Source organism: Paramisgurnus dabryanus, chromosome 22 (assembly GCF_030506205.2).
Source record: "Paramisgurnus dabryanus chromosome 22, PD_genome_1.1, whole genome shotgun sequence".
NCBI classification, from domain to species: Eukaryota; Metazoa; Chordata; class Actinopteri; order Cypriniformes; family Cobitidae; genus Paramisgurnus; species Paramisgurnus dabryanus.
Window position 1 is genome coordinate 32,190,133 of NC_133358.1, and position 27,956 is coordinate 32,218,088.

The 27,956-nt window shown below is 37.8% G+C and overlaps 2 protein-coding genes across 2 annotated transcripts; both read right to left on the minus strand.

The window, feature by feature from the left end:
- Positions 1-708: 708 nt before the first annotated feature.
- On the minus strand, positions 709-9,980 carry LOC135740507 (myosin-7-like). Its single transcript, XM_065258902.1, has 37 exons — positions 9,780-9,980; positions 9,538-9,681; positions 9,304-9,460; positions 9,171-9,198; positions 8,910-9,015; positions 8,686-8,778; positions 8,531-8,594; positions 8,341-8,439; positions 8,156-8,259; positions 7,870-8,008; positions 7,658-7,776; positions 7,415-7,564; positions 7,159-7,329; positions 6,759-7,068; positions 6,562-6,632; positions 6,252-6,457; positions 6,046-6,169; positions 5,820-5,956; positions 5,478-5,733; positions 5,145-5,387; positions 4,890-5,066; positions 4,659-4,804; positions 4,480-4,570; positions 3,990-4,379; positions 3,772-3,898; positions 3,569-3,687; positions 3,290-3,486; positions 2,990-3,173; positions 2,716-2,881; positions 2,508-2,632; positions 2,112-2,420; positions 1,818-2,021; positions 1,436-1,732; positions 1,240-1,344; positions 1,063-1,158; positions 843-977; positions 709-729 (listed from the first exon to the last, which is right to left on the minus strand). The coding sequence occupies exons 1-37, from the start codon at positions 9,978-9,980 to the stop codon at positions 709-711; spliced, it is 5,811 nt and encodes a 1,936-aa protein (XP_065114974.1).
- A 6,863-nt stretch (positions 9,981-16,843) lies between these two features.
- On the minus strand, positions 16,844-27,523 carry LOC135740512 (myosin-7-like). The gene is made up of 39 exons (XM_065258909.1): positions 27,513-27,523; positions 27,315-27,356; positions 26,880-27,084; positions 26,637-26,780; positions 26,402-26,558; positions 26,285-26,312; positions 26,077-26,182; positions 25,410-25,502; positions 25,261-25,324; positions 25,060-25,158; positions 24,874-24,977; positions 24,604-24,742; positions 24,393-24,511; positions 24,102-24,251; positions 23,842-24,012; positions 23,432-23,741; positions 23,280-23,353; positions 23,000-23,205; positions 22,655-22,778; positions 22,439-22,575; positions 22,104-22,359; positions 21,773-22,015; positions 21,509-21,685; positions 21,245-21,390; positions 21,069-21,159; positions 20,598-20,987; positions 20,387-20,513; positions 20,189-20,307; positions 19,900-20,096; positions 19,599-19,782; positions 19,344-19,509; positions 19,122-19,246; positions 18,672-18,980; positions 18,372-18,575; positions 17,988-18,284; positions 17,785-17,889; positions 17,555-17,650; positions 17,318-17,452; positions 16,844-16,948 (listed from the first exon to the last, which is right to left on the minus strand). The coding sequence occupies exons 3-39, from the start codon at positions 27,078-27,080 to the stop codon at positions 16,928-16,930; spliced, it is 5,814 nt and encodes a 1,937-aa protein (XP_065114981.1). The 5' UTR covers positions 27,081-27,084; positions 27,315-27,356; positions 27,513-27,523; the 3' UTR covers positions 16,844-16,927.
- Positions 27,524-27,956: the final 433 nt, after the last annotated feature.

Below are 27,956 nucleotides of genomic sequence, written 5' to 3' on the forward strand. Positions count from 1 at the left end.
TTATTAAACAAAACAACGATTTTATACAAGAATCCTGAACGTGCTCTGAACAACCATGGAGGAGAACAAATTGTTGAATAAAATCATTTGTTTTGTTTTCTTTGCGCACCAAAGTATTCTTGTCGCTTCATAAAATTATTATTGACCGACTAGTGGAACATGGACTTTTTTGGCGATGTCTTTCATTCTTTTAATGGGAAAAGAATTTTGAAGCTAACTTAAGTCAATAGGACAGACAAAAGCCTCCCAGTTTTCATCAAAAATATCTAAAAATGTGTTCTGAAGACAATCGGAGCAATTTGCGGTTTAGAACGACACAGGGGTAAGTGATTTATGATAAAATTAAAATTTTTTGGTGAACTATACCTTTAAAGATAGAAAAGTCAATTCTACAGAACCCTGGGAAGGAACTTTGGCAAAAAATAAATAATCCTTGTTTTTTTGCAAAGCTACCTTCTTGGGATTCTAACAAACCCAACCAAATATTAATCAAACAAATTATACAAACATATTGCAAAATTGTAATATGTTTTGTTAGTGTTTGAAAGATAACTTTTTTTCTTAATTAATTTTAAGCATGGAAGAGAAATAGACAAAAACCCACAGACTCAAGAATTTAAAGAATTGCTTTTTTATGAGAACTACGAAATAGACATGACTAGGACACTACAACATGACTTCACAGGAAACAGGATTTATAGTAGAGGATTACTCTTCATCATGTCCTTTCTGTTGAAAAGATCAAAAACGAAGACATATTACCAACTTAGTTTTATTAATATAAGTGTCATTGTTAGCTGTTTTGTACTATATTTACAGGTTTATTTTTACACAAAAATTACCTTGGTTCCTGTATCACGGCTCTTAGCTCTCAGCTTGTTGACCTGAGATTCAGCAATATCAGCCCTCTCCTCTGCTTCATCCAGCTCATGCTGCAGTTTGCGGAACTTGCCAAGGTTAACGTTGGCCTGCTCTTCCTAAAACACAACATTAAAAAAACAATATTACTCAACAAAACATGACAGAAACCAAATATTTCTATGAGTGATTTTGTTTACTCACAGCCTCCTCTGCACATCTCTTGTAGGACTTGACCTTCAACTGAAGTTTGTCCACCAGGTCCTGAAGACGAGCCAGATTCTTCTTGTCTTCCTCAGTCTGTTAACAGACTTGTGATTATTTTCTTTCACATTATCTAGGTGGTCTGAGAGTTGCAAAATTTTATTAAAGAAACATTACCTGGTAGGTAAGCTCCTTGATGCGTCTCTCATATTTACGAATTCCTTTCACAGAGTCGCTTCCCTTTCTCTGTTCCATTTCCACCTCATTTTCCAGCTCTCTCACCTGGCATAAAAGAATGTGACTTTAAACTGGAATCCAAAAAGTCATGATTGAACATGATGAACTGTACAAATACTGAGATTCATAAACTAACCCTGGCCTCCAGTTTCTGGACCTGCTTCTTGCCACCCTTCATGGCGATCTGCTCAGCTTCATCCAGACGGTGCTGCAGGTCCTTGATGGTCTGCTCCATGTTCTTCTTCATACGCTCCAGATGAGCACTGGTGTCCTGTTCCTTCTTCAGTTCCTCTGCCATCATGGCAGCATCAGTGATGGACTTCTTGGCTTTTTCTTCAGCATTTCTGCACTCCTGCACTGCCTCTTCAACCTCAGTCTGAAGCTGAGAATTGTCTCCCTCTAGCTTCTTCTTCTGATTCAACAGGCTGGTGTTCTAAACATTGAGAACATTTATATAATCTCACATATCTAATACAATGAGATTAAATATTTAACATTTAAAAGTTATCATGTGTTACCTGAGAATGCAGTAGCTGGACCCTCTCACTGACATCCAGCAGTTCCTGCTCAGCCAGTTTTCTTCCTCTCTCAGTCTGTTCCACCAGGGATCTCAGCTCATCCAGTTCAGCCTGAAGCAAATTGTTGCGTCTATCCACAATAGCAATGTTCTCTTTGAGATCATCATTACCGCGCAGAGCTTCATCCAGCTGCAGCTGGGCATCCTATAATGTACAAATTTTACAAATGAAGAGTTGTGGGATTACACTGTTTTGGGCGACACACAATATGACTTATTTAAAAAACAATCATACTTTAAGATGTCCATGAAGACCCTTGAGTTGCTTCTGGGCTTCTGCTGCCTGTCTGTTAGCTTGGCTGAGCTGAATCTCCATCTCATTAAGATCTCCCTCCATCTTCTTTTTCACCCTGAGAGCTTCATTCCTGCTGCGGGTCTCTGCTTCAAGTGAGCTCTGTAGGGTATCCACCACTCTCTGCTGGTTCCTCTTAGCCTGCTCCATCTCTTCATCTTTCTCAGACAGCTTACGTTCAATGTCAGCCTTTACTTGATTGAACTCCAGTTGGGATCTCAAGATTTTGCCTTCCTCATGTTCAAGGGAACCCTTTCAATGTGAAAGTAAGTCTTCAGTTTTTTTCGTTCAAATATAATTGCAGGTGAGCCATAAAAAATGTAATTTCAATCAGGGTACCTCAGCCTCCTCCAGGGCTGTCTGGATCTCTGCTTTTTCTTGCTCCAACTGCTTTCTAATTTTCTCCAACTCGTGGATGTTTTTTCCTGACTCTCCAAGTTGCTCAGTGAGGTCAGAAATTTCCTCTGCATAATAAAATAACAAGTTTTAAAAAATGCCAGATATAAATTGCTATTGCTGTTGTTAAACTTTAATGAATCATAGTCACCTTGGAGGTTCTTATTTTCTCTTTTCATGGTCTCAAGATGATCCAGGATCTCTTCATAAGAGTTCTTGAGTTTGAAGAGCTCTGTGCTGAGAGATCTAGACTCTTTCTGGGCACTCTCTAGTTCAGTCTGAGACTCCTCATACTTCTGCTTCCACTCAGCCAAAACCTGATTATACATTTATGTTAGGCGCTTACCCAAAAACTTTCAATGAATCATTAAATAGTTCATTAAATTATTAATTGAATAAAGCAAAAGATGTTGCTTTTTTGGCACCTTGTCAAAGTTTCTTTGTTTCTTGTCAAGAGCAGCAGCAGCAGCATTGGATCTCTCCACATCAACCATGAGATCTTCAATCTCATTCTGCAGCCTGTGCTTAGTCTTTTCCAGAGAGGAGCATTTAGCATTGACCGCTTCCACAGCTTCTTCTGCTTCTTGGAGGCGCTGAGCCAGTTTTTTCCTGAAGGTATCAGTAAACAGAAAGTTTAGGACTTGATTACAAGCTAAAAAGAACAGAAAATAATTGTTTTTTTGTATTAACAGAATATCTGAAAACATATATTTCCTGCATCTTACTTAGCATCCTCAAGCTCCTCTGTCCTCTGGATGGCATCGGTTTCATATTTGGTTCTCCACTGAGCCACCTCAGAGTTTGCTTTGGAGAGACTACGCTGCAGTTCAGCTTTGGCTTCCTGCTCCTCCTCAAACTGCTCCCTCAGCAGATCGGAATCATGACGAGCAGACTGCACTGCATGGGCCAGGGCATTCTTAGCCTAAATAACACACAGTAAGTTCTATTGCCCAATCATGTGAAGAGAGTTTAACCCTTAGAAAGGCATGGACTTAGAAATAAACCTTGACTTCCTCCTCCAGTTGTCTCTTGAGGTCCTCAATCTGCTGAGTGTAAGACTGCTTGCCTCTTGTCAGCTGAGAGACCAAAGAATCCTTCTCCTCCAGCTGTCTGGACAGTTCACCTGAGAAGCAAATTCATCAGAATACTAAGTGATTTGTGTTGTTTATTTAGTTACAAATTGTAATAGCTATGGTTGTGTTCTCACCATTCTCAGTTTGCAGTTTGGCTTTTTGCATGTTGAAATCATTGATTGTGCGCTGCCCTTCTTCAGCCTTGGTTCTGTACTCACTCATCTGGTCCTCCAGAGTTCTGCACATTTTCTCCAAATTACTCTGATAAAGTATTTAAAAACATAAATTACAGTTTTTTTACATTGCATTTTTACACAATTCTTACTGAATTTATTTTTGGGTTGCTACTAACCTTTGACTTCACAATTTGTTCCATGTTTGAGACCACATCATCAAGCTCTAACTTGAGTTCACTCTTCTCTTTTTCAAGCTTCTGCTTCACTCTCTGAAGGTTGTCAATCTGCTCTCCAAGATCAGCCACACTGTCTGCATGTTTCTTCCTCAGTGTAGCAGCGGTAGCTTCATGATGCAGTGTGGCCTCTTCAAGGTCTCTGCGCAGTTTCTGGAACTCAGCTTCACGTTTCTTGTTCATTTCAATCTGGGCAGCAGTGGCACCACCAGCTTCCTCCAATCTCTCACTGATCTCCTCCAGTTCTCTGGAGAGATCTGCTCTCTGTTTCTCCACTTTGGCACGAGCAGCTCTCTCAGCCTCAAGCTCTTCCTCAAGCTCTTCAATACGAGCCTAGAAATGAAAAATTGATGTTTGGAATTCATTCTTTTTTTTTTTTTTTTTTTTTTTGAGAAATTCTGCGTCTATGACATGGTTTCATTATTAAACTTACTTGCAACTCCTTTAGTTTCTTCTGGAGCTGGGCACCAAGGGCTTGTTCATCCTCAATTTTACTATTGAGCTGGCCGATTTCAAAGTCTTTCCTGAAAGGTGATATCACATATTTGATGAGATATTTTAATATGATACCAATATTGATAAATACATTTGAAATGTTGCAAATGTTCTTACTTTTTTAGCTTCTCTTCCATCTGCTGTTTATCATTTTCCAAGTCCATAATGCTCTCCTGGGTCAATTTTAAGTCACCCTCAAGCTTTCTCTTTGCCCTCTCAAGATCCATGCGCAGCTTTTTTTCTTGCTCAAGTGATCCCTCAAGCTTTTAATATATGATTGAATTACTTTTAATGTTTTCTGAAACAATTTATACCAGCGGTTTAAATACCATTTTGCGATATACTTACATCGTCCACTTGTTGCTCCAGCTTGGATTTGGCTTTGGTGAGTGTGTTGACTTTGTCTTCCTCACTCTGGAGGTCGTCAAGTGTTTGTTGATGGGCCTCTTGCAGAGCTTTCTTCTCCTTTGTCAGCTTGGCAATTATTTCATCTAGACCTGCCATCTCTTCAGTCAGGTTTTTAACCTAGGGAAAAGTGCCAGTATGCCAACAAACACTCAAAAATTTTTTAATGCTGAGATATATCTAATTATAATAGCTAACCTTGTTCTCCGTGGCATGTTTCTCTTTCTCCACTTTGGCCAGAGTGAGCTCAAGATCATCAATGTCTTTCTTGAGTTCAGAACATTCATCCTCCAACTTTCTCTTCTTTGCAACCAACTCAGCATTCATTTCTTCTTCATCTTCAACTCTCTCTGTCAGCTCTTTGACTTTGGCCTCAAGCTGAATCTTACTCTTGATCAGACCCTCACATCTCTCCTCAGCATCTGTAAGGTTATCTTGCTCCTATGAAAGTGAAAAAATAATGAGTTTTTTTTGCTGTTCACATTTAACTTCAAAATCTAAAAACAGCTTATTGTTCCCAAATGGACTTACAGACTGCATTGCAAGCTGCAGGTCATTCTTCTCCTGGAGAAGAGAAACCATCTTTTCCTCAAGCTCCTTTTTGCGGGCTTCAGATTTAGCATAAGCTTCCTTCAGCTTGGTGAATTCTTCTTTCATGTTGGCCATCTCCTTCTCAGTCTCAGCAGTTTTCAGCAGTGGTTTGATCTTGAAGTAGAGCTTCATCCAGGGCCAATTCTTGACACCCATGAATGCACGTACATTCCACTGGATCACAAGCAATGAATCTCTGTAATGTAGAATAACGTATGTTAGAATTGCCAAATTGTAAAAGTGACATCTTTATTTAAATAATAAAGCATAATGACGTTTAACCTGCGCTCAACAATCTTCTGGAATTCAATTCTTGAGAGAATACCACGAGCTCTTGCTTGAATACCAGTAATGATCAGAGCAAGACGATCATCTCTCATCTCTTCAAGGACACCCAGCAGACCAGCCTTAAAGAACACCTGAGGGTAAAAAGACATTTAATGTCTTTCTGTTGAAAGATTCTTTTAATTAGCCATTTAATCAGTAAAAGATTTTTGATGTTTTGTACCTTAGTGTGTCCTAACTTGTACTGGTTGTGATCAATATCCAGAGAGCCCAGAAGTTTTTCCGCTGCTTTCTTATTGTCTATAAATTGTCCCTCAGGAATAGCAGATGGGTTCAAAATACGGTATCTGAAAAGAGGTTTCAGTAATTTAGTATTTCTGTTACAGTCTTTGTTTTTGGTCTGTTTGTTTGTTCATTTATGATGTTTACCTCTGTTTGAAATCTCCATAAAGTATCCTGTTGGGGAATCCTTTTCTGCAGATTCTGATACCCTCCAGCACACCGTTACAGCGCAGCTGGTGCATGACCAGAGGATTCTCCATCGCCCCAGGAGTCTTTGTCTCATTGGGGATAAGGCATCGCACAAAGTGAGGGTGAGTGGACCTCAAGTTAGTCATCAGTTTGTTTAAGTTCTCCTATGACCAGAAATGAAACACAAAGTCAGCAATATTATTTAATTTCATACTGTCAATCTATTTTTATTTGTTGATCATTTATTTTAACAATCCACTGCTCTTACCCTGTGGAGTGCTGACACAGTCTGGAAAGAAGAACCCTTCTTTTTGCCACCTCCTTTGCCACCTTTACCATCTTGGGCTAAAATTAATGGAAGATTAAAATAACATTTTATGCCTCATAATTGTTAAACTATGAAATATCACAGTTTAAAGCCAGAACAAATTACACACTTAAAAATATTACAAGATTAGTACTCACTTGAGTCAGCTCCAGAATAATTAGCGAAGAGGATGGACAGTAGTTTCACAGTAGACTTTTGGAAGAGTCCGACAACAGTCTCATTGAGGGGATCCTTGTTCTTTACCAGCCAGTTTGAGATGTTGTAGTCAACAGTGCCAGCGTAGTGAACCAGGGAGAAATGAGCCTCTGGTCTACCCTTGACAATCCTGGGCTTCTGGAAGGTAGGGTTCTTACCCAAGTGGTTGTCATAAAGCTTTGCTTTAAATGTTTGATCAGTTGCTTTGGGGAACATGCACTCTTCTTCAAGGATTGACATGATACCCATAGGCTAAAAGAAGAGTGTAGAAATGCAGTGTTAATTATATGGAGTGTAGCAAATAAATCATAGAAAGTCTCTCTTTGTATTATAAAAACCTACCTTCTCGATAAGCTCAATGCAAGCCTGCAAGTCCATGCCAAAGTCAATGAACTCCCATTCAATTCCCTCCTTCTTGTATTCTTCTTGCTCCAGCACAAACATGTGGTGGTTGAAGAACTGCTGCAACTTCTCATTAGTGAAGTTGATGCACAGCTGCTCAAAGGTGTTAAACTGCAAGTGAAATAGATTGTGTGATCACAACAGTGCCACTGTGGATGTGTTTGTAAATAACAATAATGAGTTAATATTAGCTTACATCAAAGATCTCAAATCCAGCAATGTCCAGCACACCAATGAAATACTGGCGAGGCTGCTTGGTGTCCAGGGATTGGTTGATTCTTACAACCATCCAGAGGAACATCTTCTCGTACACTGACTTTGCCAGAGCACCAATAGAGTAGTTCACCTGGTAGGAGTTCAATTAAACATTGAGAAAAATGCATTCTTTTACTTATCATACTGGGAAGAATGTTATACGTGATGCAGGAAATTTTTTCACCTGCTGGACATTTTGTCCCTTAGTGACCCACTCGTTTCCTACTTTTACTCTTGGATGACACAAACCCTTTATGAGGTCAGCAGAGTTCAGGCCCATCAGATATGCAACCTTGTCAGCATCTTTGGAAGATCAAAAGTTTTGTTAAAGATTTTGAACCATTTTCTAGAGATTCACTAGTGGCGGTATAGTACTGATTGTACAACATAACTTGCCTTCAGTCCCATCAGCCTCTGCCTGTTCCTCTCTTTGCTTCTGTTTGAACTTCATGTTGCCAAAGTGCATGATGGCACCTGTTAGCTTGTAGATGCCCATCTTTTCATCTGTATTGAAGCCTAACACATCAAAAGCTTCCTGCATGGCAAAGCAATATGTATAGTTTAGGTTTATTGTACTTTACTTGTAATATTGTTTTCTCTAGAGCCCTTGAAAATTCACTAAAGTTGGGCTAGGTTCTTTTTATAAGACTTCTTTTTATAAGACTTGTGATATTTCACTAACATCAGTAGCCATCAGCTCATCAGCATCATTAATAGAGGCCACTTGCGTCTCTCCTTGGGAGATGTAGGAATAGTCATAAGGGTTGTTTGTGATGAGCAGCATCTCTGTAAGGAAGGGACATCACAGTTAGGTATACAGATAAGCACATTGGTTATGCATGTAATATAGTACTCGTTGAAACCTACCTAACAGTTCTGGTTTCTTCTGAGACAGAATCTGATAGAAGATGTGGTAGTCTCTCTCAGCCTTGAGCTGATAAGTGACACGGGACTTTTCCAGAAGATCTTAACGATGGAAATTCATATAGCATTAATGACTATGTTAAATATTTGCAGGCATATCATTGGTATTGCGGGAAAAAATATGCGTACTCACAAGTCTCAATATCAGCCGATGCCAATTTTCCACTTACACCAAAGTGAATTCGGATGAATTTACCCTATTTAGTGAGAAAGATTAAATCTTATAATTATTGATGACAATTGTTGCAAAATTCTTATAGCATATTCTTTATCATGGGGAAAACTTACGAAACGTGAAGAGTTATCATTTCTAATGGTCTTAGCATTGCCAAAGGCCTCCAGGGCAGGGTTAGCTTGGATGATTTGATCTTCCAGGGTACCCTAAAAGCAAACAATCATGTTTAAAGTTTTCAACTCAACACAATAAATCTGTGACAACATAATTTGGTTGGTTAGCATTAAAGTTATCAACGCTATATAGTTTTACTATAGTATGTGTAGGCTATATTAACCTTTTTCTCAGAGGCTGCATCTTTTTTGCCAGATACAGCAGCAATGCTGGCAAAGTACTGAATGACTCTCTTGGTGTTCACAGTCTTACCAGCACCGGATTCTCCACTGTGGGTATTACAGAAAAAAGACAATTATAAAAAATCTTTGTGAGTCTGTATTCGAAAATGCATTGAAAAATGTACTAAATACAATAGAAAAAACAGTCAATTAAAGCGAATTGTTTAAATTTAAGGAAAACTGTATAATCTGAGATAACGTACGTGATCAGGACAGACTGGTTCTCTCTGTCTGTTGGAAAAATTTAAGAGAATTTTCAAAAAAATCAAAAAGATGATCATTTATACAATATCTAAAAGTTTTGAGCAGTTGAACAAATTTATACACAGTTCTGACCTGAAAGCATGTACTGGTAGGCATTGTCAGATATGGAGAAGATATGAGGAGGAGCTTCAGTCCTCTTCTTTCCTCTGTAGGCTTTGACCACAGATGAATCATACACTGGCAGCCACTTGTAGGGGTTGACAGTGACACAGAAGAGTCCTGAATAGGTCTGTAATGTGGGAGAGGAATATGTTCAGTACATCTTTTATGTCTGAGCATTTGCAGTAATTTCAGTTCTTCACTCACGTAAATCATCCAGGCTGCGTAACGCTCTTTGAGGTTAAACAGCACAGCAGGTTCATGCAGAAAGGTGAACATCGCCATGTCTTCAATTTTATCGAACTTTGGCGGGTTCTGAGGGTGAACGTCAACCTCCTTCACAGTTACTGTCTGTGAAAAACAAAGCACAAAAAAGTGTTTTGTTTTACTTTTATTGTTACAAATGGAGAGTTTTTGATTTGAGATCCTAATCTCAAGGTCATCCTTACCTTTCCGAATTCAGTCTCAACAGTGACTTTGTCACCGTCTCTACTGGTGACGGAGGCTTTGACATATTCAACCTCTGGGTCAGGCACAAAGCACTCTTTCTTCATGTCGAAGGGACGAGTTTGGGCTTCCAGACGCTCTTTTTCCGACTTACGTAAGAACGAAGCAGCGGCCCCAAACTCCGCCATTACAGCGTCAGCCATCTTGAAATCTAGAATTTAACAGACGAACAATTTTATACATGCTCCCTCCATCTTTAATAAAAACTCACAAAGAGAAAAGGGATTGTGTGCCACATACATGGCATCACAGTTACAAAAGTAACTTTGTATACAAAGGGTTGGTGATGGCGCAGTGGATAAGACACACGCCTTTGGTGTGAGAGACCCGGGCTCAAATCCACTGTGACACACCATTGTGTCCCTGAGCATGACACTTAACCCCTAGTTGCTCCAGAGGCATGCGACCTCTGACATTGGTATGTTGCTTTGGATATAAGTGTCAGCTAAATGTAATAAAGTAATGCATTTGAATACTTTGAATATATTTCAGCAGGTGGGTAACTTCTCACCTAGGGTTTGGCAGACCTCTGTACACCTTAACTGCAGAGATGTTATGCTAAGGATCACACAAAAAGAAAAAATTAACTTTTAATCGATCTGGAAATCAATATGAAGTCTTTATTAGCTCCAGGAGATATTTTTGGTTCTTACCTCAAGGTTGTCCTTTGTCTTGTCTCACACCAAAGTGATGCAACCTTTTTAAAGGGAGTCGCTTATCCAAAAATGGATGTTAGTCATGGATGCTCCACCCTGGTCCAGCTGAATGCCTTCAAGTGATTGGCTTAGGATGTTTTTGTACAGTTGACATATATGGTGTGATGTAACAATAGGCTTCAGAGAGGAAGGACAAAAGAAAATCCGTGTGGTCTAAAAGCTTTATCAACACCATCCTAATTAGGAACTCCATTTACGACGTTGTCACAGGTCAACCAGAACAACAGGTATCTATTTTGGATCCTTTCCACATGGAGAAACATCTAAGAAATGTGAACCTGTCGTGGTCTGTAACACAAATTGTATTGTCTTGAACAGTCTCATTGTTTTTTTAAAAGGATCTAACAAAACCTTAATGCATTGCGAGAGAATGTTTGTTCAGGAAGGTCACCACTTATGACTACTGGATTAGTAAATCTTTTGATAAATTAAATGTTAATCATTTCAATTTATTTCATCCACTGGCACTTCAACATATGTACACTGTAAGATATCAGGTTTATAGATTAAAACACAAAGTTGTTCAAGAAACCCATAACGAGTGATGAGAGGGTCAAAAATGTTCACCCCATGTTGCAAATAATAAAACTATTTCAGGTCTGTCTGTAGATGAATGCGATGGACAGCCAACAACTGTTCTTTTGTGTTAGACACACAAGTTCATTGTCATGTCTAGACCATAACCCTCTGCACGTCTTGTTGACAAGCATTGTTTTCCTTTATCCTTGAGGACAAAGATAACTGTAGCACATTTTTCTCACCTTCTTTCGAGTCACTGCTGAAGGTCTTGGACAGCTGTAGATCTGAGCCTTTGTGCTGTGAGAGGCTTCATCAGCTGTTCTACAAATGTTAAGGTGTGAATTGTTCCAAGAGCTGCATTTTATATTAGGAAGTCTGGGATCTTTAAACAAAAGAAGTTTAATCTTTAAAGAACATACAATCCATTTAACATCACTATTAAACTAATGATGTTTAGCATACATACTAATAAATTATATATACAACTTCAGTTTTGATTGATGTTTTTTAGATGCAATGGTGACGGCTTTGAAGGTCACAATAAAGGTTAAATTTAGTTACATTTTACTATGCAATGTATTTTCATAAAACGTTTACAATACTATTAAAAAAATTTTTTATTGGTGTTTTAAAACAATTTATGTACAGTTTTTATTTACAATCACCAATTATATGGTCCAATATATTTATTTTTTATAGTGTTACTTTAAAATATTTAAGAGTTACACCAGTTATGAAGGCATGTACGCCTTAATATGAAAATCTGACATTAAAAACATTCAATATTATCATTACTTAAAAAAAACTTTTTTAAACTAATGTAAAACTGATTTTAACCTATAGAAGCCACCATTAATGATGATGTATGTCAATGACGTATAGACGTCCTACTAACAGGTGAACTTTCATAGCTAACTCCTGTAGATGTAAAGTGTTATAAAATAAATATGGAAAATAATCGAAAGACACTATAAGAGTGTGTTTTTTATCTTATTGGTCAAAAACCGCACATACACAAATACATACATACAAGATGAAGAATAACCTAAATTTACCTGAATTGAAGTTAACTAGATTAATACAGTATGTCTGAATAACTGTCACACAAACAACCATAATGGCGTATGAGTAAAAAAGATTTCTCTAAATGTTCTCAAAGCTATAACATCTAGACTTTATAGCAGAGGTCCCCAACCACCGGGTCGCGACCCAGTACCGTTCTGTTACTTGAACTTGAACTTGGACTTGAGCCCGACCAAGATTCGAGCTGCCTTAGAGAACAGCAAGCCAAGTTCGTTTACTGTTAATTATTAAGACTAAATGGGCAGGCAAACTGAAACAATGATAGTAAAAAAACTATCCGTAAAATCTGGTTTTACACGTCTATATAAAATATACTAAATAAAGCAATTATTAATTTTTCCAATGCATGGTTGTTGGATTTTTCTTCCGTTTAAAACGTTTTTACCTTTTAAATAGCAACTCAGTTAAGATTAAACTTTATTTAGATGATGTACTAGAACTAAAGGAAATTCAGAGGACCTTATAATCATACACTTTTCTTTTATTTGCAAGGTCTGTCCCTGAGCATGACAAGGTGAAACATTGTGATCTTACTCTACCCTGAGATGGGGGCGACTCATTCTCAGCTGTTCTCAGGCACAGGCCCCTTGACGTCTCAGCTCACCAAAAGGTCAGTGACTTGACCCATTGTGCATCATGACCATTAACCAAGCTAATAATGGAGACTTGGGAGGGTGTGTTAGTGTGATTTACTTAGACAAATGGACTCACTGCTTGTGTGTCTTTGATTGAGTTGCTTGTCATTTCTTCATCATGCCTTGCCCAAACCAGAAGCACAATGGGAACACTGGATTACACGTACTTATAATTCAAGAATTCTATCTATTGAAAGCTAACTGTTGGGAATTGACAAGTAGACATAATTTTGCATTTGCATGCCTTTTGACCTCTCCTGTACTAATGTTTATTTTCCCTTCTTGTCTCCAGGTCCTCTTGATCTATACAGTCACACACATCTGCTGTATTTTGCTCTCTGTAAGTGAAGCAAAGTAGGACATCTCTAGTGCACCTCAGAGGCTCAGATGAATGAGGTAAGGCAATTTTTGTTTGATTCTGAGTGGTTTATAATATGTTAATCAGGAATCAAAAAGTTTAAGACAAATGTATTATGTTAAATTAAAAATAGTACAACTTTATAATATGGCTCTTTTTGCTAACATAAGGTAACTTTTAGTGCTGTGTTTAAAACTATTGATACAATACATTGTCATGAACTTGTGAAGATGCACATTCAGATACAGCACCTTTCAAATTAATTCTGACGCACTTTACAAGGTAGCTGGTCATGATGTTAAAGTAAAAGACGGCCTCGTAAGCAATCCACAATAAAACTATTGCACATGCTTAAAATCAATGAAGCGCTGGCTGCTGGATAATAATCCGCCTGTTTAATACAGTAATAGCTTTGGGAAGAAAAACGAGATAGAGCTGCATCTGTAAAGTGTGTCTCTAGGTGAAGAAATATAGGCCTACTTTAACCTATAGCACCGGTCACATTAATGATCTGATTTCATCTGTCTATATTGTATTTAGTCTGACTGCATGTTTATACATATATTCATAGATATAGAGGGAGTATATGAGAAATAAAAAAAACTATACAAATACTGTAGCTATAAATACAAATGTGTTCTGTAGCTCATATCTTTTTACAAGTTCTCCAAAAGCTAATAAATTACTGACAAAACACAACTGTTACAACACTGCTTATTCAAGATAATAATAATGTTAACATTATTTTGTTACTGAACAAAAAATGTCATTCAAATTCAACCTGTATTGTTGCCTTGGTATTGGGACATACTGCATCATATTTAGGGATAGAAACACAGGACAGACATACAAGAGGCATTTGCATACAGTATCTGCTATTGTTAAAAGTACAAGCCACAAGACTTTTCCACAGGTTATTGTTTTAAAACATCTTGCAAAATGTTTAATAAATTGTTGTCTAGAAAAGAGAAGCTGATGAGTTAAAAATGTGACAACTTGCCCTCTACTTTTCTACAGTATAAGAAATTTTCTGTATATTGGATAAGTGGCGTCCTCTAGTGGTGATGACTGACAATAGCACTTCTCAAATCAACAGCATCTTGTATGTTTTGAATAAATGTGAACCGTACTGGAAACTTGAGTCAGAATGAACAAATTAAAAAAAAAAATTATTTATATTTTGACATTATTTATTCAAAAAAAACCTTTAAACAATGTAGGATTTGTTGGAATCTAACAAAAAAAAAATGACAAAGCTACACATGTTTGAAGCTGACAGAATCAACCAACAAAGTCAAAAACAATATCTATAGGTAAAATATATGTTTAACTTTTTTCTTTTGTTTATTGTTTGATTGACATTGAGACAGACAGCTTTAAGATCTCATGTAATGCAAGGATCTAAAATAATCTTTCTCATCAGATATTTTTCCCCAACAGTTAATCAAACATTCACTTAAGAGAGATTATATCTGTGTGAGTTCTTGTCAAATAGATTGTAATTGTGTAGATGTCTTCATATCGGGGTCGCGCCCGTGCATCTGTGTGCACGCAAATCTATCATTTACCATGACGAAGATCATTTTCATGTCTTATGGCTCTCAATAACTCTATCAATATCAATCAGGTGCTGAACTTTATTTCTCTTTATAACTCTTTTAACATCAAGCAAGTCCTGCACTTTATTTTCTAATTTCTGCATGTTTTAAAACCAATGTCAGCCGAACATGTGGATGGAGAAGCATATTTGTATTAGATTAAGCATTTAGGACGGTACTCCTCTCAGAAAATGTACAAATAATGACCATTTCAGATGTTTAATGATAATTTAGACCTTTATGTACTTATTTTTATGAAAACCCCAATTTCGCCCAGATTTGATATTTATACTCATTTTGCCAGCACGGGTCACAAATGAATATTGCTGTCGAGAAGTATTGATAAAGAATCAAAATGTTTTTTACATGTCACACATTAAATGATAGGCTGTAAATTAATGATTGTCAGTATCCGCTCACAACAATAATTCATAGTCACAATTCAGTCTTTGAAGGTTTTTATAACATGATCAATTTAGAATTTTCTGCAGTTCTACAAAACTTTACCAAAGGTTATTGGTTTAAAACATCTTGTTTAATAAATTTTTTGAAGAAAATACACATTTTTCTATGCAGAAACTGACTAATTTGAGAATTTGATAAGTTAAAAATATGACAACTTGCCCTCTACTTTTCTACATTATAAGAAACTTTCTGTATATTTGATAACTGGGGTCCTCTAGTGGTGATGGCTGACAATAGCACTTTTCAAATTAACAGCATCTTATATGTTCAGGATAAATGAAAATTGCTGTTAATAAGTGTTCATGACATAGAATCAGAAAAGGTTTTTTACATGATGCACATTAAATTAGAGGCTGTAAATGAATGACTTTCAGTGTCTGTTAACAACCCAAATTAATAATCACAACTCTGTGAAGGTTTATATTACATGATCTACTTTTAATTGTTTCTGCAGTTCTAATTAAAAATTATTTTAAGTTATGCAATGGAGAAAGATATCATAGCAAATGCTTTTAATGTGATATATATGAGCCTATATCTATTACTTACTTTCATTCTGAGAATTTGTGACATGTGATAGGGCAAAGCCAATAACACAATTTAATTGGTTAAATCTTTTTATGGTTGACCTGCACGTGATAGTAAACACTTTAAACAAAACACTTATTTTAAAGGCTTCTTTATATAGGTCTACTTTATATAGGGCTTTTCACAATTGTTTCATTGTTTCAAAGCAGCATTACATTAATAAATGCAAGAGAAAACACAGAAAAATCAATGGACAACATAAGCAGCAGAGTACAGTGGCTAAGATTAAAACGTACTAGCAAGTGTAGTAATAATGTAACGTATAAAAGAGGGTGCTAAATTAAGCCAATGTCAGCTGACTTCCTAATGAATATTAAATCATTTAAATAGGAGAAACAGCTAATAAGTGTTTTAATTAAATAAATATCAGATAATCTTTTTATTCACAGTTTATTGGGCTCTTTTGCAGTGTTTTGGAGTCTGTGCGACAACTAATACACAGGCAAAGACATTACCTGTCACTCTCACTTTTCTTGCTCCCTTAGAAAAAAACTGTGTTTTACTGCCATTTAACAGAATATACATTTTTAGATCATAATCGTTTACTACATATGATTATTATATTGCCATATAATTATTTATAGCACATAAAGTCCCAAAATTTTGTCAACAGCCGGAGGAAGCTTTCTAATTTTGTATGCAGGAAAAATCCTCTTTACACCTTATGGTTGTAAAGGCTTTGATCTCATTTGCACTTTCAGTAAATGGATTTAAATGGTTTTCTGTGAGCACTTTTTATTGTTGTCAAATTTTTTTGTGTTTATCACGAAAAAGCTGCATACGACACAATTTTGCAGTTATATTTATTTACACTCTCTTTTGCACTTATGCTCAACCTCTGTATAAATGTGACTTAGTCGGTGGGCAGCTTGCCCCCCAACTTCCTACTAATGTTCAAAAGGTGAGTTAAGTATGTATTATCTACATGTATTAGAACACTGCATAATGCAAAATCCCTGGAAAAAGCAGCATGTATACATATTGTATTTGTTTAGAGCCTAGAAAGTGAAAAAAAGAAATTAAAAAAGACACCAGAAATTGAGTGTTTCCTTTGCATGTTTATTTTATTTTACTGAACTACAGAAAAGCTGGTCACAGCAATCACTGTTTGGAGAGATCCAGATATTTTCACTCCTCATCGGCCCCTTTCTGTGAGGAAAAAATAAAGAAGAAAAATTTTGTTTTATTAAAGTGAGAATGGTACTCATTTAAATGATGGAAGATGAGGCAAGTAGTGCTTTAATATGACACAGTCTGTGAAATCCTAGTATAAGGTCATTTATTTGTGATTTTCTTTTCTACATAAAATCACCCTACATTATGGTATGAACATTCTGCAAAAATATAATCTTCATATGTTTAATTCGGACTAAGATCATTTAAAAAATGTAAAATGGTTGCAACCAGTACCTGATAAATGTCTTTTTTAAGTCTGTCACTGGCTAATTTTACTTCTTTGTTGGTATGGCTCTTGTAAAGATGTTTTGTGAATCAAATGTTTTATATGAATGAACTTACTTTGGATCCTGTATCACGGCTCTTAGCTCTCAGCTTGTTGACCTGAGATTCAGCAATATCAGCCCTCTCCTCTGCTTCATCCAGCTCATGCTGCAGTTTGCGGAACTTGGTCAGATTAGAATTGGCCTGTTCCTCCTAAAGAATACACAGTGCATGTTTATTATAAACAAATTTGACCTGTCATAAATAATTGCAGAAGTTATTCCACATAACTGCAACAGAAGACGAAATACTCACAGCCTCCTCTGCAGATCTCTTGTAGGACTTGACCTTCAGCTGAAGTTTGTCCACCAGGTCCTGAAGACGAGCCAGATTTTTCTTATCTTCTTCAGTCTGTGCAAAAAGAAAAGAAACATTTTATTTTATATAGTAGATACTAAAAATATGTTTAGGGTATTGAAGAAGTAACAGTAGCACATCACAGGAGAATGAAGTACACCTGTTCAAGTAGATATACTCTTCCCTACCTGGTACGTGAGCTCTTTGATGCGTCTCTCATATTTTCGAATACCCTTGACTGAGTCACTGGCCTTTCTCTGTTCCATCTCAACCTCATTTTCCAGCTCTCTCACCTAACAGATTTGTAGGAAAGTCAGCTTATTTAACAAAATGATAAAATATTTTTGTGGAAAATATAGAAGGAATGTTTCCAAGTGGCTTAGAAGTTTACCCTGGCCTCCAACTTCTGGACCTGCTTCTTGCCACCCTTCATGGCGATCTGCTCAGCTTCATCCAGGCGGTGCTGCAGGTCCTTGATGGTCTGCTCCATATTCTTCTTCATACGCTCCAGATGAGCACTGGTGTCCTGTTCCTTCTTCAGTTCCTCTGCCATCATGGCAGCATCAGTGATGGCCTTCTTGGCTTTTTCTTCAGCATTTCTGCACTCCTGCACTGCCTCCTCAACTTCAGTCTGAAGCTGAGAATTGTCTCCCTCTAGCTTCTTCTTCTGATTCAGCAGGCTGGTGTTCTAAACATTGAGTACATAGATGATTGTTTTACTAAAAGATGATTTAAAGACATTATTTGTTGGACTAGTACTGTTGTACTGCTATACCTGAGAATGCAGTAGCTGAACCCTCTCACTGACATCCAGCAGTTCCTGCTCAGCCAGTTTTCTTCCTCTCTCAGTCTGTTCCACCAGGGATCTCAGCTCATCCAGTTCAGCCTGAAGCAGATTGTTGCGTCTCTCCACAATAGCAATGTTCTCTTTGAGATCATCATTACCACGAAGAGCTTCATCCAGCTGCAGTTGGGCATCCTACAAAGTAAACATTTTAAAAATGAAGAGTTGTGGGATTCCACTGTTCTGGGCAACACACTCTATTACTTATGTATATTAAACAATGCCTCATACTTTAAGATGTCCATGAAGACCCTTGAGTTGCTTCTGGGCTTCTGCTGCCTGTCTGTTAGCCTGGCTGAGCTGAATTTCCATCTCATTGAGGTCTCCTTCCATCTTCTTCTTCACCCTGAGCGCTTCATTCCTGCTGCGGGTCTCTGCTTCAAGTGAGCTCTGCAGGGTATCCACCACTCTCTGCTGGTTCCTCTTAGCCTGCTCCATCTCTTCATCCTTCTCAGCCAGTTTACGCTCAATTTCAGCTTTGATCTGGTTGAATTCCAGTTGAGTCCTAAGTATCTTTCCTTCCTCATGCTCAAGGGAGCCCTATTTGGAGTAAAAAAGTGTTTATTACTTTATAGAGGTAATGTATACAATGTATATAAAAAAGTTTGGCCAGACTCTCATTGTTGTGAGAGCTACTTCAGCCTCTTAGATATCACATGGATACATTTGTTTTCCAATTACCTCCGCTTCCTCCAGAGCAGATTGTATCTCTTGTTTCTCCTGTTCCAGCTGTTTGCGAACCTTTTCCAGCTCATGAATATTCTTCCCACTCTCACCAAGTTGTTCGGTAAGGTCAGAAATTTCCTCTGTTTAAACATAAACCACACAAATACACATCAAAAACTAGTGGTTCACACTTGACAACAACCAAAACTTGACAACAACCAAAACAATCACAATTACCTTGGAGGTTCTTGTTTTCCCTCTTCATGGTCTCCAGGTGGTCCAGTGACTCCTCATAGGAGTTCTTTAATTTGAAAAGCTCGGTGCTGAGAGACCTGGCATCTTTTTGAGCACTTTCTAGTTCAGTCTGGGACTCCTCATATTTCTGCTTCCACTCAGCCAGGACCTGGTTACATTTAACAAGACCAACCCTATAGTCAGTGAAAACTGTGTTTTACTTTTATAAGAAAAAATAATTTTCTTTTATCAACATACTTTATCAAAGTTTCTTTGCTTCTTGTCCAGAGCAGCAGCAGCAGCATTGGATCTCTCCACATCAACCATGAGATCTTCAATCTCATTCTGCAGCCTGTGCTTGGTCTTCTCCAGAGAGGAGCATTTAGCATTGACCGCTTCCACAGCTTCTTCTGCTTCTTGGAGGCGCTGAGCCAGTTTTTTCCTGAAGGTGTCAATACAAGGAAAGTTTAGGACTTGATTATAAGCAATAGAAAAACAGAAAAGAATTGTTTTAGTATATTAATTAAAAATCTGGAAAAATATATTTCTTGCATCTTACTTAGCATCCTCAAGCTCCTCTGTCCTCTGGATGGCATCGGTTTCATACTTGGTTCTCCACTGAGCCACCTCAGAATTTGCTTTGGAGAGACTACGCTGCAGTTCAGCTTTGGCTTCCTGCTCCTCCTCAAACTGCTCCCTCAACAGATCCGAATCATGACGAGCAGACTGCACTGCATGGGCCAGGGCATTCTTAGCCTAAAAGTGATGTTTGGTCACAGTACTTGTAAACATATGGTAATTTCGTATGACGGACTAAGTAAAGACAACTTAAAAAACTATTTGTAAACCTTGATTTCATCCTCTAGTTGTCTTTTGAGGTCTTCAATCTGCTGAGTATAGGACTGCTTGCCTCTTGTCAGCTGAGAGACCAAAGAATCCTTCTCCTCCAGCTGTCTGGACAGTTCACCTACAATGCAGTTGTAATCAGATTATCATGTTTTTTGTATTGCCATAAAGCAACAGATCTCAATATGTTGTGTTCTCACCATTCTCAGTTTGCAGCTTGGCTTTTTGCATGCTGAAATCATTGATTGTGCGCTGCCCTTCTTCAGCCTTGGTTCTGTACTCACTCATCTGGTCTTCTAGAGTCCTGCACATTTTCTCCAGGTTTGTCTTGAGAATTAGTTATATATAGGGTTAATGATTTTCTTAAAGATACAGCTCATTTAGACATAAAACATATTTTGGATTTCTCACCTTTGCCTTGACAATCTGCTCCATGTTTGAGACAACATCATCGAGTTCCAGTCTGAGTTCACTCTTCTCTTTTTCAAGTTTCTGCTTCACTCTCTGAAGGTTGTCAATCTGCTCTCCAAGATCAGCCACACTGTCTGCATGTTTCTTCCTCAGTGTAGCAGCGGTAGCTTCATGATGCAGTGTGGCCTCTTCAAGGTCTCTGCGCAGTTTCTGGAACTCAGCTTCACGTTTCTTGTTCATTTCAATCTGAGCAGCAGTGGCACCACCAGCTTCCTCCAATCTCTCACTGATCTCCTCCAGTTCTCTGGAGAGATCTGCTCTCTGTTTCTCCACTTTGGCACGAGCAGCTCTCTCAGCCTCCAGCTCTTCCTCAAGCTCTTCAATGCGTGCCTTATTTAAGGAAAACACTAATTAAAATTCAGTTTGCTCTGTTCTGTAAGCAAGACATTCTCCTTGTTAATTTTATTTTACCTGCAACTCTTTCAGTTTTTTCTGCAGTTGGGCCTCCAGAGCTTGCTCATCTTCAATCTTACTGTTGAGCTGGCTTATTTCAAAGTCTTTTCTGCCAGGTTAAGAGCATTTGTTTACATAATTGTTTAATATTTTTAAATAAAATTTTAAAGTTAAAAAAATAAATGAACTCTTACTTTTTTATTTTTTCCTCCATCTGCTGCTTATCATTTTCCAGATCCATCACATTTTCTTGAGTCAACTTCAAATCACCTTCAAGCTTTCTTTTAGCTCTCTCAAGATCCATTCGTATTTTCTTTTCTTGTTCCAAAGAACCTTCAAGCTAAATTGCATCCAAAAAAATTCAAACAAAATCTTAAAAACCAACTTACCCAACCTCCCACTAACACATGCAATTTCTTAGAAATTTTATTTTTAGTGTTGTGTTCTGTGGCTCTCACATCATCAACTTGTTGCTCCAGCTTGGATTTGGCTTTGGTGAGTGTGTTGACTTTGTCTTCCTCACTCTGGAGGTCATCAAGTGTTTGTTGATGGGCCTCTTGCAGAGCTTTCTTCTCTTTGGTCAGCTTAGCTATGATTTCCTCCAAAGCTGCCATTTCTTCAGTCAGGTTTTTAACCTAAGACAAATGATCGTATGAGGCTTCATCATACATATGACCACTGTGAACACTTTAGATATAAATGAGGTGTGGGTTTAGGTAAACCTTGTTCTCCGTGGCATGTTTCTCTTTCTCCACTTTGGCCAGAGTGAGCTCAAGATCATCAATGTCTTTCTTGAGTTCAGAACATTCATCCTCCAGCTTTCTCTTCTTTGCAACCAACTCAGCATTCATTTCTTCTTCATCTTCAACTCTCTCTGTCAGCTCTTTCACTTTGGCCTCAAGCTGAATCTTACTCTTGATCAGACCCTCACATCTCTCTTCAGCATCTGTAAGGTTATCTTGCTCCTATGAAAGTGAAAAAATAATGTTTTAATAGTGAGGTTTCATTTTTGCTCTTCACATTTCACAGCTTCTTGTTCCCAAAATGACTTACAGACTGCATTGCAAGCTGCAGGTCATTCTTCTCTTGGAGAAGAGTAACCATCTTTTCTTCAAGCTCCTTTTTGCGGGCTTCAGATTTAGCATAAGCTTCCTTCAGCTTGGTGAATTCTTCTTTCATGTTGGCCATCTCCTTCTCAGTCTCAGCAGATTTCAGCAGTGGTTTGATCTTGAAGTAGAGCTTCATCCAGGGCCAATTCTTGACACCCATGAATGCACGTACATTCCACTGGATCACAAGCAATGAATCTCTGTAGATAATAAATGGCAATGGTCATTTCTGTGTGTTAAGCAAGATAGATAGGATAATTAAAGACTTTATAACCCAACCTTCTCTCAACGATTTTCTGGAACTCAATTCTTGATAGAAAGCCACGAGACCTGGCCTGAATGCCAGTTATGATAAGTGCAAGACGGTCATCTCGCATCTCTTCAAGTGTACCCAAAAGACCAGCCTTAAAAAACACCTAAACAGAATTTTTTTGTAAAGATTTGTGCTTTGAAAAACCCTCTGTTTTTGAATTTCTCTTCATGCAAATGTTATACCTTAGTGTGTCCTAACTTGTACTGGTTGTGATCAATGTCCAGGGAGCCCAGAAGTTTCTCTGCACCCTTCTTGTTGTCAATGAACTGTCCCTCAGGGATAGCAGCAGGATTTAGAATGCGGTAACTGTTATGCAAATACCATAATAAACTTTTAATTATGTATATACAATTTATAATACTCTTAGATATACTGGACTATACTATTTAAAAATCAATGCAACTAAAATCCTTTCTGTCTATAAAATAAGGTAGGGGATTCCTCAATTACAGTACATTTTAAAAGAGCAATAACTGTCTATATTTTTCTGAGAAATATTTTAAACCATTCTTAATGCTCATACTAACCGTTGCTTGAAATCTCCATACAGGATCCTGTTGGGGAATCCTTTTCTGCAGATTCTGATGCCCTCCAGCACACCGTTACAGCGCAGCTGGTGCATGACCAGAGGATTCTCCATCGCCCCAGGAGTCTTTGTCTCATTGGGGATCAGGCAACGCACAAAGTGAGGGTGAGTGGACCTCAAATTAGTCATTAGCTTGTTCAGGTTCTCCTGTTGGTTGAATTATTTTGTAATTATATGCAGTAAACTCTGGTGAGTCTTGAAATATTTTAATTTTGACCTACCCTATGGAGGGCAGACACTGTCTGAAAGGAAGAACCCTTCTTTTTGGCTCCTTTGCCACCCTTACCCTCCCCAGCTGTGTGACAAAATTAAATTATTAAGCATTGTTAAATGTAGCGTTTATTATATTCTAAAATTACACATGTATACTTGCCTGAATCAGCACTAGCATAATTAGCAAATAGTATTGACAACAGCTTGAGTGTTGACTTTTGGAACAACCCTACAACAGTCTCATTCAGAGGATCCTTGTTCTTCACCAGCCAGTTTGAGATGTTGTAGTCAACAGTGCCAGCATAGTGAACCAGGGCGAAATGAGCCTCTGGTCTGCCCTTGACAATCCTGGGCTTCTGGAAGTTGGGATTTTTCCCCAAGTGGTTGTCATAAAGCTTAGCTTTAAATGTTTGATCACTGGCTTTGGGAAACATGCACTCCTCTTCAAGGATTGACATGATACCCATGGGCTAGAATGAATACAAGAATATGACAGAGAGTTTGCAAAAACCCACAAAAAAGAATAATTGTTTTTTTCACAATATATTTATCAAAGTAGTATTTTCCAACCTTCTCGATAAGCTCAATGCAAGCCTGCAAGTCCATGCCAAAGTCAATGAACTCCCATTCAATTCCCTCCTTCTTGTATTCTTCTTGCTCCAGCACAAACATGTGGTGGTTGAAGAACTGCTGCAACTTCTCATTAGTGAAGTTGATGCACAGCTGCTCAAAGGTGTTGAACTGCAAGTGGAATAGATTGTGTGATCACAACAGTGCCACTGCATGTGGATGTTTTCTTAAATAACAATAATCAGTTAATATTAGCTTACATCAAAGATCTCAAATCCAGCAATGTCCAGCACACCAATGAAATACTGGCGAGGCTGCTTGGTGTCCAAGGATTGGTTGATTCTTACAACCATCCAGAGGAACATCTTCTCGTACACTGATTTTGCCAGAGCACCAATAGAGTAGTACACCTAACAAGTGAATAACAAAGTATGCAATTTACAGAATTAACTAAATATATGTGTAATGTGTTCCATGCTAAAGATATGTATTGGAAGGAAAATGTCCATTACAGTAAACTATACATTAAACTTTTTATACATTTTTATCACCTGCTGGACATTTTGTCCCTTGGTGACCCACTCGTTTCCTACTTTTACTCTTGGATGGCACAGACCCTTGATCAAGTCAGCTGAATTTAGGCCCATCAGATATGCGACTTTGTCAGCATCTATGGGTTCAAAAATTACAGAGGTATGTGTCAACATGCAACATATTTTGACTTTATTACTTTATGAAGATGTGATTAAAAGTGATTCTAACCCTCAGTCCCATCAGCCTCGGCCTGTTCCTCTCTTTGCTTCTGTTTGAACTTCATGTTCCCGTAGTGCATGATGGCACCAGTTAGCTTGTAGATGCTGTTCTTCTCCTCTTGGGTGAAGCCCAAGACATCAAAAGCTTCCTAGAACAAATTTACAGTGTTTGTTTTATTTTCCGCTTTCAATTCCAGTACACCTGTACAGTACACCAGTTTTTGGTATCTAGTGGTATCTAATATTTTAAATGATCTATGTTTTAACAAACAACACCCACATCAGTGGCCATCAGCTCATCAGCATCATCAATAGATGCCACTTGCGTCTCTCCTTGGGAGATGAAGGCATAGTCAAAGGGGTTGTTTGTGATAAGCAGCATCTCTGAAGAGATAAGGAAACAGATCAGAAACGGGTTCTTCAATTAGAGAAAAGTAAATATTTATATTTAAAGTGTCATTTTTACCCAGCAGTTCAGGTTTTTTCTGGGACAGGATCTGATAGAAGATGTGGTAGTCTCTCTCAGCCTTAAGCTGATAAGTGACACGCGACTTCTCCAGAAGATCTAAATAAATTTATCAACAAATGAATATCGTAACAGATACCAGCCATACATTCATCACTAACTTGCAAATAATGAAATCCTAATAGGCAGTCGACTACTTACAAGTCTCAATATCAGCAGAGGCTAGCTTTCCACTGGCAGCAAAGTGAATGCGGATAAACTTGCCCTGTTTAAAAACAAAAATCCCATCACAGTCACATAAATAAAAAAATATTTGCTGAAGTTTGTACCAGTAGCTGAAAGGAACTCACAAATCTGGATGAGTTGTCATTTCTGATGGTCTTGGCATTACCAAAGGCCTCAAGAGCAGGGTTACACTGGATGATTTGATCCTCCAGAGTTCCCTAAGAATCAATCCAACAAATAGTGTGTGATTAGTGATAGTGGTGGGTGTAAAATATCTGGGTAATGTACCTAGTAAAGAGCATTTTTGCAATCTTGAATATTGCAGTGTTCATTGTACACAATATATCTGTGTGGGTCTTTATTATTATTTTTGAACGTATATGCCCTCATAATATCTGAAAATTTACTTCCGCCCTCTTGTGGCAATCCTCCATTAACCCCGCCCCCTCCAACTGTCACTCTGCTGCGAGTTCTATTTCTGAATGAAACGCCTACTTTTCTATATTCAATCAATTCACAGTGGAAAACGCAAGCCATGCCCGTTATTTTCCTTGTGTGATATTCCATTTCACTCGGAAATACATAACAATACGGAAGTAAAGTCATGACTTTAAGAGCCAATAGTAAGCACAAAGCTATTTTTACATGCAGGAATAGTTAGGAATATAGAAGTGTTTTTGAAAGTAATATTGTTAGCAATGTAAAACAGTGGAAAGTTAAGGGTTAGGGATTAGTCAAGTTTATCTGGAAGAGATGTGTCTTTAGTTTACTGTATTATTTACTATTACGCACCTTTTTCTCCGCTGATGGATCCTTCTTGCCTGGTGTTGCTGCAATGCTGGCAAAGTACTGAATGACTCTTTTTGTGTTCACAGTCTTTCCAGCACCGGATTCTCCACTTGGAATTAAAGCGTCCAGTTAGAATTATAACAGCATACAGTAATTATAGAAAGAATATAAAGGAGGAGTATTAGATAACAACATAAAAGGCATAACATACGTGATCAGGACAGACTGGTTTTCTCTGTCTGAAAAGGATTAAAAAAATAAAGTAAGTATGGTCAAATGATTCATAGAAAATCAGTTTGTGGAAATCTCAAGCCAGATTGATTGTCACCTGACAGCATGTACTGGTAGGCATTGTCAGATATGGAGAAGATATGAGGAGGAGCTTCACTCCTCTTCTTTCCTCTGTAGGCAACAACAACTTCCTGGTTGTACACTGGCAACCACTTGTAGGGGTTTACAGTGACACAGAAGAGCCCAGAGTAGGTCTGCAAAGAGATACGCAGAGATTTGTGTCCTGCTCATACATGATCAGATGAACGTAGATAGTTTAAGACTCAACTCACGTAAATCATCCAGGCTGCGTAACGCTCTTTGAGGTTAAACAGCACAGCGGGTTCGTGCAGGAAGGTGAACATCGCCATGTCCTCAATTTTATCGAACTTTGGCGGGTTCTGAGGGTGAACATCAACCTCCTTGACAGTTATTGTCTGTAGATAGCACAAAAATTGTCATATTGCAAATTTAGAGAATCTTCTGCAGATATTAACAATCTGGATATGAAATCCTGATCTCCAGGACATCCTTACCTTTCCGAACTCAGTGTCAACAGTGACTTTGTCACCGTCTCTACTGGTGATGGAGGCTTTGACATACTCAACCTCAGGGTCAGGCACAAAGCACTCCTTCTTCATGTCGAAGGGACGAGTCTGGGCTTCCAGACGCTCCTTGTCTGACTTCCGTAAGTACGAAGCAGCGGGTCCAAACTCTGCCATTACAGCGTCCCCCATTTTTCTATTGATATGATAGAAAAACACATATGAAAGATCGATTTCTGAAATTAATAAATACCTTAAAGAATATAACGAATAAAAAATAATAAGATAAATGTAATCATGATCATATTATGTCCACTATATAGTTTTCTATAGATTTTTGGATTTGTAATATTTAGTTTTATATCATTCATTTCTCTATTTTTTTCATAAAATTCAAATAAATATAACAAAAGAAACATTCCTTACCTTGTTTTACTGGGCTCAAATCCAGGAAAGTTCAAGTACTTGCTATAAGAAAGAATATTAATTTAGTCCTTATCCTTTTGCAATTTATTACATTTTTAGTGTTCTTATACAACTGTCCTTATTGAATCTCACTTCACTTTTGTGTTACTGTAAATCAGAGTTAAACACAAATACAAGCCTACATCTTGGTGGTCTTACCTTTTGGTGGAACAGGGATGGAAGCTTAAACTTTGTGCAGTAAATGAAGTCTTTATATAGCATTCAGCACAATGACAGTGACGTTGACTTTCTGTATTTGGTTAGGATCATTTGTGTGTGTGAGTGTGTTGCTCTTTTTGGGTGCCAGAAAAAAATATTAGCACGAGTTACAGTAGTCTTACGTGTGGCATATGATGCTAGTATGAAAGATCACAAAGGTTCATGCCTCTATTGTCATGTCTCTATTTATAGGCAAAGACAGTAACTCTTTAACAAAGTTTTATTTATCACTGCAGTTTGCACATTTATAATGCTATTACATTTAAAAGGGTACATCTAAAAAAAAAAAAATCTGTATTAAATCTGTATTATAAAAAAAAAAACCTAAGCTTAGCTAATAGATATATTTTGCTATAGATGATTTGTTTGTATAGCAACTGGATC

Excerpts from the sequence above, each read along its gene's own strand:
- LOC135740507 (XM_065258902.1), bottom strand. The coding sequence starts at position 9,980 with ATGGCTGACGCTGTAATGGCGGAGTTTGGGGCCGCTGCTTCGTTCTTA. Across the intron at positions 9,199-9,303 it reads CTACCAGTACATGCTTTCAG|ACAGAGAGAACCAGTCTGTC; the intron begins GTCAGAACTGTG and ends TTTTTCCAACAG. Across the intron at positions 3,688-3,771 it reads CAAACTGCAAACTGAGAATG|GTGAACTGTCCAGACAGCTG; the intron begins GTGAGAACACAA and ends TTTGCTTCTCAG.
- LOC135740512 (XM_065258909.1), bottom strand. The coding sequence starts at position 27,080 with ATGGGGGACGCTGTAATGGCAGAGTTTGGACCCGCTGCTTCGTACTTA. Across the intron at positions 24,512-24,603 it reads CGAGGCTGATGGGACTGAGG|ATGCTGACAAAGTCGCATAT; the intron begins GTTAGAATCACT and ends TTGAACCCATAG. Across the intron at positions 20,514-20,597 it reads AGCAGATTGTCAAGGCAAAG|ACAAACCTGGAGAAAATGTG; the intron begins GTGAGAAATCCA and ends CTAATTCTCAAG.